The sequence below is a fragment of the Lethenteron reissneri genome, chromosome 60 (genome assembly GCF_015708825.2).
Source record: "Lethenteron reissneri isolate LAM-NWPU_2019-01 chromosome 60, ASM1570882v1, whole genome shotgun sequence".
NCBI lineage: Eukaryota > Metazoa > Chordata > Hyperoartia > Petromyzontiformes > Petromyzontidae > Lethenteron > Lethenteron reissneri.
Window position 1 is genome coordinate 4,749,804 of NC_083838.1, and position 9,965 is coordinate 4,759,768.

The 9,965-nt window shown below is 52.9% G+C and overlaps 1 protein-coding gene across 1 annotated transcript in view; it reads left to right on the top strand.

The window, feature by feature from the left end:
• LOC133357851 (uncharacterized) overlaps positions 1 to 3,945 on the top strand; it is a 13,790-nt gene extending 9,845 nt beyond the window's left edge. The window contains exons 2-4 of the mRNA XM_061575995.1: positions 224 to 307; positions 2,024 to 2,134; positions 2,986 to 3,945. Of these exons, the coding sequence (XP_061431979.1) occupies positions 224 to 307; positions 2,024 to 2,134; positions 2,986 to 3,576 (786 nt within the window). The 3' untranslated portion in view covers positions 3,577 to 3,945. The remainder of the gene's footprint in view (positions 1 to 223; positions 308 to 2,023; positions 2,135 to 2,985) is intronic.
• The last annotated feature ends 6,020 nt before the right edge of the window (positions 3,946 to 9,965 follow it).

Consider the following 9,965-nt stretch of genomic DNA (forward strand, 5'->3'; position numbering starts at 1 on the left):
GAGTGCTTTGCGTGAGCTTGAGGAGGAGGAGTGGGACGAGTGCTTTGCGTGAGCTTGAGGAGGAGGAGTGGTGGGATGGGTGCTTTGCTTGAGCAGGAGTGGTGGGATGAGTGCTTTGCGTGAGCTTGAGGAGGAGTGGTGGGATGAGTGCTTTGTGTGAGCTTGAGGAGGAGGAGTGGTGGGATGAGTGGTTTGCGTGCTCCCCGGCTACCTGTTGTCGCAGATCCTGTTTGTGCCGCCCCTCTGGTGGCACTACGTGGAGAGCCTGGACCAGGCCACGGTGAGCGCCAACACGTGGGTAGAGCTGGTGAGTTCCTCTCTCTCTGCCTGTCGCTCACGCGGCCACCACACAGCCGGTTCTGGTCAATCTCCCGGCGCGGCAGGTGACGGTGCGAGTTTCTTAAACCGCCCCTCTCTCCTCCCCGCCCGCCCTCGCCATCGCCTCTGTCCACTCGGCAGCAACGGGTACATCGCGGTTTGGTCGATCGGCAGGTCCGCGTGTGTGCGGTGGGGTAAAGTGTGGGCGTGCGCCTACCGCTGCCAATGCGTCTGGCGACAGTGGAACTTTATGGCAGGACCTGTTGTGTATTGTTCTTATTGTGTATTGTCATTGTTCTATAGTGTTATTGTTGTTTATTGCTATTGTTGTGTACTGTTGTTGTGTATTGTCATTGTTCTTTACTGTTATTGTTGTTTATTGCCATTGTTGTTTACTGTTGTTGTGTATTGTCATTGTTCTTTACTGTTATTGTTGTTTGTTGCCATGTTGTTTACTGTTGTTGTGTATTGTCATTGTTCTTTACTGTTATTGTTGTTTATAGCCATTGTTGTTTACTGTTGTTGTGTATTGTCATTGTTCTTTACTGTTATTGTTGTTTATTGCCATTGTTGTGTACTGTTGTTGTGTATTGTCATTGTTCTTTACTGTTATTGTTGTTTATTGCCATTGTTGTTTACTGTTGTTGTCGTGTATTGTCATTGTTCTTTGTTGTGATTTTGTAGTCATTGTTATTTCGGGGCCGTCCATAAATGACGTCACGCATCTGGGGGGGGGGGGGGGTCAGACATTTGTGACGATGTGTAACGAGGGGGGGAGGGTTTGAGAAATGTGATGTCACATCAAAATGCGCAACTTTAAATAAATATAGACAACACGTTCTACTTAATTAAATAGACTTTTTAATAAATGTTTTCTCCTACAACATCAGAGTGCAGCGCCACATTATATATGCACTACAATGACAATAGTTTAAAGCGATTTGAAGCATGTTTTATATTTTTTTGGGGGGGGGGGGCAGAGCTTTATGACGTCATATTTTATGGGGGGGGTCTGACTTTTTGTGATGCCGTGTGACGAAGTGGGGGGGGGTCAAAATTTGTCCAAAATCGCGTGACGTCATTTATGGACGGCACCTTATTGTCATTGTGTATTGTTAATCTTCTTTATGATTGTTGTGAACTGTCATTGCACGGTTCGCTACACACGGCGCGAAATAAGTCCAACGTACATAAATAGTGCATTGTTCTTTATATGTATTGTTGTGTAGTCATTGTCCTTTCTGTTGTTTTCATTATCGCCAGAGGTCGCAACCGGGTACCCGATACCCGTACCCTACCCGACTACCCGTACCCGGCCGGCTGGGTACGGGTACCCGTTTGCGACCCTGGTGCGGCCGGGTACGGGTAGGCCGTGAGTCACTGGTGAGTAACCGTTTTTGTCACTCATTTCCCAACGTCTTGTCTCTTCTCACAATTCAAGTTCCTAGAATCAACCCACCCGCGCCTGCAACATGGCTTCATTCCAGAAGTCGCAATCGGGTACCCGATACCCGTACCCTTCCCGATACCCGGCCGGGTACGGGTAGGGTACGGGTAGCCGGGTATCCGGTAGGGTACGGGTACCCGTTTGCGACCCTGGTGCGGCCGGGTACGGGTAAGGAATCAAAACCCGTTTGCGACCTCTGATTGCCGTACATTGTCATTGTTGTTGACTGTTTGTCGCTGATGGCTGATGTGTCCGTAGGAGTCGGACCACGAGGCTCGCCTGCAGGAGGCCCTGGCGCGGATCGTCGTCTGCGCCGTCAAGACCCAGCCTCACCCCGACAACCTGGCCCGCTGGCTCAACCCCTCCGAGGTCACGACCCTGACCCCTGACCCCTAACCCCTGACCTGAGCCATGACCTTAACCTCATTAACTATAACCCTAAAGTAGATAACCACGCCCGCTGGCTCAACCCCTCCGAGGTCACGACCCTGACCCCTGACCCCTAACCCCTGACCTGAGCCATGACCTTAACCTCATTAACTATAACCCTAAAGTAGATAACCACGCCCGCTGGCTCAACCCCTCCGAGGTTACGACCCTGACCCCTGACCCCTAACCCCTGACCTGAGCCATGACCTTAACCTCATTAACTATAACCCTAAAGTAGATAACCACGCTCGCTGGCTCAACCCCTCCGAGGTCATGACCCTGCCCCCTGACCCCTGACCCTAACCCCTGACCTGAACCATGACCTTAACCTCATTAACTATAACCCTAAAGTAGATCAACCCCGCTCGCTGGCTCAACCCCTCCGAGGTCATTCCCCTGACCTGAACCATGACCTTTAACCCCTTTACCCATAACCCCTGAGAATTAGAGAAGAAGTAAACGGTTTAAGTGTCGTACTGCTGCTGCGTGGATCAAGAGGTCGCTTCAAGAAGGGATTTAGGATGCGGCTCTCTGGCGCCCGCTTCAGCGGGCCGTTCTCCCGTGACACCAGCGTCCTGAGAAATCTCGCAGCGCGGCGCGGACTCCACGCCCCGATCGTAGAGTCGGAATAAATCGGTGGTGGGGGGGCGGGAGGGCGCAGGGGGGGAAAGACAAAATAATTTATAGGTCTCATTGCGTGGGAGTCATGTGACACGGGGTCGAATAAGAGATTAAAGTTGAATTACTAACCCGCAAAAACTCTCTCCCCCCTCCCCCGCCCATCCTTCTAGGATGACGACGTCAGCTACGAGACGAACCTCCGCTACCTCAACGCGGGCTCTCCGAGCTCTGCCCGGCTCCTCGCGGTCGGAAGCCTTCCACCAGCACCAGGGCGGCTCCCGCCCAGCGAAGAAGCGCAAGGCCGACGAGTCGGCGCTCGGCAGCTGCTGCAGCTGCAGCTGCCACGGCGATCGCCGCAGCCAGACTACGGGGGGCGAATCTCCGTCGGAAGATCACGAGGGGGGCGGCGCTCCCAGCATGCCGTGCGGCGCTTTCCTCGTCCCGTCGGATCCCGGTTCCGACTCCCCGACCTCCGACGAGGAGGAACCCGCGGCGCGCGAGAGCCAGGGGGTCGTTGCCGAGGGTGCCGGCGAGGACGTTGCCGTGGATACGGACACGCTGTTGGAGTGCGTCGCTCACCCGGACGTGGTGAGGGAGATCGCGAGGCTGCTGAGGCAGCGGCTCAACGTGTAGGCGGCTCGCTTGTGAGTTTAAATTGCGAGGAAAAGAGAACGGAGCACGAGGCGTGCGGGGAGCAACGCACACACGGCGGGGGTTGTCAACTTAATCCGGGTGTCGCATCTGAGCGGTCGTCCGTGTGACTCGATCGCCCGCCCGCACGCGACTGCTTTGTCCGCGTCTCGGCGGGCAGTTGTGTGGCTAAAGCGCGACTCGCACCCTCTCTACGGCAGCTGAGCCAGCCCCACCCGCTCTCGTTCTGCATTGTACTGCACGGCGAGGGGGGGAGGCGAGGGAAGTGTGGTGGCATTGCCGCCGCCCACCACTGAGAGGCCGGGGGAAACGACGGCGCGCCATGGAGCTACGGGCCACGTGCGGGGTGAGCGTCCCCGAGGTCGATGGCAGGCTCCTTGCCAAGGCCTCGGCCTGTAGAAGCCGTCAAAAAAGAAATGTGCCGGTTGAAGCGGTGAAACGTCTTGGAAAACAGTTCCACGACAGCTGCTTGTCCGTACGGTGGCTTTAATAAAACACCTTTACGAGGTCGCACTCATCTTCTTGGTTCTTTCGGTAAAGTCACGTGACTTTAAAGTCACCTGACTTTACCGAAAGAACCAAGAAGATGAATCCCTGCAGTCACGAAAGCTTTAAATCTAAATTTCAGGTCGCACTCGTTACACACCAAGTGCTGGCCACAAATGAACCACGGCGCCTCGCTGATGTCGTCAAGGAGGATAAACCATCAACCTCTCAGCAGCAGCGGCAGCGGCTTTTGGCTGCTGGTCATTGAACAAAGGCGGTGGTCACCGCATGGTCGCGTGGCGCTTTCAAATGCGCTGCTTCCAGGGGCGGTTTCTTCATTAGGGCGATTGGGCGACGCACCACCAATGTCATTCAACCACAGAGTCACGCTAGCCGTCACTGTGCCTCTGGATATAGTCCAATCAGCGTCATGTCACGTTCTGTGGAGTACCGCCTCTTTTTGGGCGATTTCACTCCGGCTGAGAATCGCCCCGAGTGGCCCCATAGACTTACATTCAAAGATGTTTTTTTTCGACCGGGGGGCGCTGCAATGCATTCTCTATGGCTTCCGGGAGGGCTCGCCCTAACGTGCTTACGTCATCATACGTAAGCACGTTTCATCCAACAATATAATTTGTCGCCACCTTGTGGAATCTTTAATAAAATAAACTTGAGTGGATTCTATTAATAGTGAGTATAGAAACAAACAAGGAGATGTATTGTAAGAGTCACTTTATTTTTCATTAATATTAAAGAAGTGAAGTTGCCTTTACATGCTTAAGCTGTTAATGTATCCATTGCATGGGTGGACCTTATCCTTATCAATCATCCAGACATTTGCCCCCCCTGAGAGATTTTGCAGGAGCCGCCACTGACTGCTTCTGCAGCCGTCTGGAACGCTCTTCCTTCCGATATCAGGAAGCCACTGGAGCTATGCATTTTGAAATAATCTCGATTGAAAACTCTTTAGAACTGCTTTGTGTGTTTAGTTTTTTGTCCACCCCCCCCCCCGCACCTCTGATTAAAACGGTTGGCTATGTAGTGAGAAATACGTTTAACATACATACTTGATGGCGGTGATGATGTTGATGGTGGTGATGGTGGCGGTGATGGTGGCGGTGATGGTGGCGGTGATGGTGATGGTGGCGGTGATGATGGTGTTGATGATGATGTTGATGATGATGTTGATGGTGGCGATGATGATGTTGATGGTGGCGATGATGATGTTGATGGTGGCGGTGATGATGGTGTTGATGATGGTGATGGTGGCGGTGATGATGGTGTTGATGATGGTGATGGTGGCGATGATGGTGTTGATGGTGGCGATGATGTTGATGGTGTTGATGGTGGCGGTGATGATGGTGTTGATGATGGTGATGGTGGCGATGGTGTTGATGGCGGCGATGATGATGGCAGCGATGATGTTGGCGGCGATGTTGATGGTGGCGATGATGGTGTTGATGGTGGCGATGATGGTGTTGATGGTGGCGATGATGGTGATGATGGTGGCGATGATGGTGGCGGTGATGATGTTGTTGATGATGTTGTTGATGGTGGCGATAATGTTGATGGTGATAATGATGATGTTGATGATGGCGGCGATGATGTTGATGATGTACCTTGCCTTGAGTGGCCCCCTGACGCTTGGGACAGGGTTGTGTGTGTATTAAACTACTTTCGCACCGCTCGTAGCCAACCATGCTCATCGGCTTCAGGAGAAGTCCAGTCCAAGTGGGGGCAGTCTTCACGTCTTCCGATGGAGTAAGGGTCTCGACACTTTTAGCCTGGACCGGTCCGTTTCAAAAGCGTCGGGCCGTCTCTCGACCCGTCGTTTCAGCCACCAAGACCAACTTTATCTCCGATTTAGCGCGGTGCGAAAGAAATTCAACACCGAGGTGGTTGATGAGCGCCGCAGGTGATTGCGTCAGGGGGTAGCCGAGTGGTGCATTGCTGCAATTCCTCCTTTCGGAAGTGAATCGGTCATCTTGTCTTTCCACGGGTTCCGTTGTTTTCCAGCCGTGTATCGGGGTATCCGCATCGGGTCACACGGTACAGACAAAAACAGCACAATGTTGATGTAACGAAACATTTTTGTTGAATGAGTACAAATGAAATTATTTCTTTAAGCATGTTTCCCGATTTTTTCTTTTATTCACACACTAAACACGGTTTGGGTTACGTTCACGCGATCAAACACCCGTTACTATGTACAGCGCCTCGCAGGGTGCGTTTTGACGGGGTGACCAATAGTCTAAATTGGTCCGTAATAACGTAGGGAGGGGCTGATAAGGGGTTGACAGGTATGAGTGTTTTTGTGGAATGAGGAGTGGTGGGATGAGTGGTTGCGCGAGAGTGATGAGGTGAGCGTCTTTGTGGCATGAGGAGTGGTGGGATGAGTGGTTGCGTGAGAGTGATGAGGTGAGCGTCTTTGTGGGAGGAGTGGTGGGATGAGTGGTTGCGTGAGACTGATGAGGTGAGCATCTTTGTGGGAGGAGTGGTGGGATGAGTGGTTGCGTGAGAGTGATGAGGTGAGCGTCTTTGTGGGAGGAGTGGTGGGATGAGTGGTTGCGTGAGAGTGAGGTGAGCGTCTGTGGGAGGAGTGGTGGGATGAGTGGTTGCGCGAGACTGATGAGGTGAGCGTCTTTGTGGGAGTGGTGGGATGAGTGGTTGCGTGAGAGTGATGAGGTGAGCGTCTGTGGGAGGAGTGGTGGGATGAGTGGTTGCGTGAGTGATGAGGTGAGCGTCTTTGTGGAATGAGGAGTGGTGGGATGAGTGGTTGCGTGAGACTGATGAGGTGAGCGTCTTTGTGGGAGGAGTGGTGGGATGAGTGGTTGCGTGAGACTGAGGTGAGCGTCTTTGTGGGAGGAGTGGTGGGATGAGTGGTTGCGTGAGACTGATGAGGTGAGCGTCTTTGTGGGAGGAGTGGTGGGATGAGTGGTTGCGTGAGACTGATGAGGTGAGCGTCTTTGTGGGAGGAGTGGTGGGATGAGTGGTTGCGTGAGACTGATGAGGTGAGCGTCTTTGTGGGAGGAGTGGTGGGATGAGTGGTTGCGTGAGATTGATGAGGTGAGCGTCTTTGTGGGAGGAGTGGTGGGATGAGTGGTTGCGTGAGACTGATGAGGTGAGCGTCTTTGTGGGAGGAGTGGTGGGATGAGTGGTTGAGTGAGACTGATGAAGTGAGCGTCTGTGGAATGAGGAGTGGTGGGATGAGTGGTTGCGTGAGAGTGATGAGGTGAGCGTCTTTGTGAGAGGAGTGGTGGGATGAGTGGTTGCGTGAGACTGATGAGGTGAGCGTCTTTGTGGAATGAGGAGTGGTGGGATGAGTGGTTGCGTGAGAGTGATGAGGTGAGCGTCTTTGTGGAATGAGGAGTGGTGGGATGAGTGGTTGCGTGAGAGTGATGAGGTGAGCATGTTTGTGGGAGGAGTGGTGGGATGAGTGGTTGCGTGAGAGTGAGGTGAGCGTCTTTGGGAGGAGTGGTGGGATGAGTGGTTGCGTGAGACTGATGAGGTGAGCGTCTTTGTGGAATGAGGAGTGGTGGGATGAGTGGTTGCGTGAGACTGATGAGGTGAGCGTCTTTGTGGAATGAGGAGTGGTGGGATGAGTGGTTGCGTGAGAGTGATGAGGTGAGCGTCTTTGTGGGAGGAGTGGTGGGATGAGTGGTTGCGTGAGACTGATGAGGTGAGCGTCTTTGTGGGAGGAGCGGTGGGATGAGTGGTTGCGTGAGACTGATGAGGTGAGCGTCTTTGTGGAATTAGGAGTGGTGGGATGAGTGGTTGCGTGAGAGTGATGAGGTGAGCGTGTTTGTGGGAGGAGTGGTGGGATGAGGGGTTGCGTGAGAGTGAGGTGAGCGTCTTTGGGAGGAGTGGTGGGATGAGTGGTTGCGTGAGACTGATGAGGTGAGCGTCTTTGAGGGAGGAGTGGTGGGATGAGTGGTTGCGTGAGAGTGATGAGGTGAGCGTCTTTGTGGGAGGAGTGGTGGGATGAGTGGTTGCGTGAGAGTGATGAGGTGAGCGTCTTTGTGGGAGGAGTGGTGGGATGAGTGGTTGCGTGAGTGTGATGAGGTGAGCATCTTTGTGGAATGAGGAGTGGTGGGATGAGTGGTTGCGCGAGTGATGAGGTGAGCGTCTTTGTGGGAGGAGTGGTGGGATGGGTGGTTGCGTGAGACTGAGGTGAGCGTCTTTGTGGGAGGAGTGGTGGGATGAGTGGTTGCGTGAGAGTCATGAGGTGAGCGTCTTTGTGGAATGAGTGGTGGGATGAGTGGTTGCGTGAGACTGATGAGGTGAGCGTCTTTGTGGAATGAGGAGTGGTGGGATGAGTGGTTGCGTGAGAGTGATGAGGTCGGGGGGGGGGTGAGGTGAGACAATCATCCCCTTTGGGGGTCGATAAAACGAGTACCGCTCTGCGGAAGTCGACAGCTGTTTGCGCTCTACGGATACCGAGGCTGACGCACGCCATGGGAATGTGGAATTTCCACCGCTGGCTTAAAGAGCCACCCCCATTGCTCTTTTGGTGCTGGGAGGAATGTGGAGTGCAAACACACACACGTCCAAATAGAGACCTTTCACACTAACACACTACCCGCACATCCGATTAGAACTGTTGGCTACGTACGCAGCGAAACAAGTTCAGCATAAACAAGAGACCTTCATTTAAATAATAATAAGCAATGTATGCGACTTCATTTAAACCATCCAATCACAGGCGGTGCAGTGGACAGAGCCTACGACTCAACACCAGAGGTCGCAAACGGGTTTTGATTCCTTACCCGTACCCGGCCGCACCAGGGTCGCAAACGGCTACCCGTACCCTACCCGTACCCGGCCGGGTATCGGGTAGGGTACGGGTACGGCCGGGTACCTGATTGCGACATCTGGGATGAAGCCATGTTGCAGGCGCGGGTGGGTTGATTCTAGGAACTTGAATTGTGAGAAGAGACAAGACGTTGGGAAATGAGTGACAAACGGTTACTCACCGGTGACTCACGGCCTACCCGTACCCGTACCCGGGCCGCACCAGGGTCACAAACGGGTACCCGTACCCGGCCGGGTACGGGTAGCCGGGTATCGGGTAGGGTACGGGTATCGGGTACCCGGTTGCGACCTCTGCTCAACACCCGTCAAGTTGTGGGCTTTGTCGGGAGTGGGCAGGATTCTCCCACGTTATTCGTCACGAGGGATACGCTCGTGAACGGAAACATTTCACGGGACAGCGACATTGGCCCTACGGACATAGCACGTGCAGACGTGTGCTCAACATTCTTCCAAAGGTTCGAGAAGCTCTCTCCATCTTGCTTTCTCATCACTTTATCTGTCGTCACTCCATCTCGCATCACTTTCTCTCTCGTCACTTTCTCTCTCGTCACTCCATCTCTCATCACTTTCTCTCTCATCACTTTCTCTCTCATCACTCCATCTCTCATCACTTTCTCTCTCATCACTTTCTCTATCTCGATGCAGTCGTCGCGTAGATTTCCAGATACGATTCGCAGAGAGCCAACATCGCGGACAGCCAAGTGCATGACTAACAAGGGAACGCCGTACGGGCAAGCCCCTCTCGCTCCACACCAGGTTCGGTTTGTCATGCAGCCAACCAACATCTACCCACAATTAGTCATGTTTGCATAGACCACAATACCTGCAGTCATAATGCAAACAAAAAACACAACTCTGATAATGTATGCACTGTCCTTGAAGTTGATTGGTCCACACCCGAGACAGCTTTCCTTAGAGCCTAGTCTCACATGGTGTTGGACCAGATGACGCCAAAAGGCGCACAACTCAAAGACAATGCACCATCAGAGTATGAGAGCTCGGGGTAAGCATTTACACCATTGGTACCTCATTTGCCAGTAAAAAAATATGATAATTGGGTTTTTACCCTTTTATCTGGCAACAAAACTGACACCTTTTTTACAACAAAGGTGTCAGATAAAAGGGTAAAAAACCAATAATATTTTTTACTGGCAAATGAGGTACCAATGGTGTAAATCGTGGACTTTACGAGGCGCCTTCA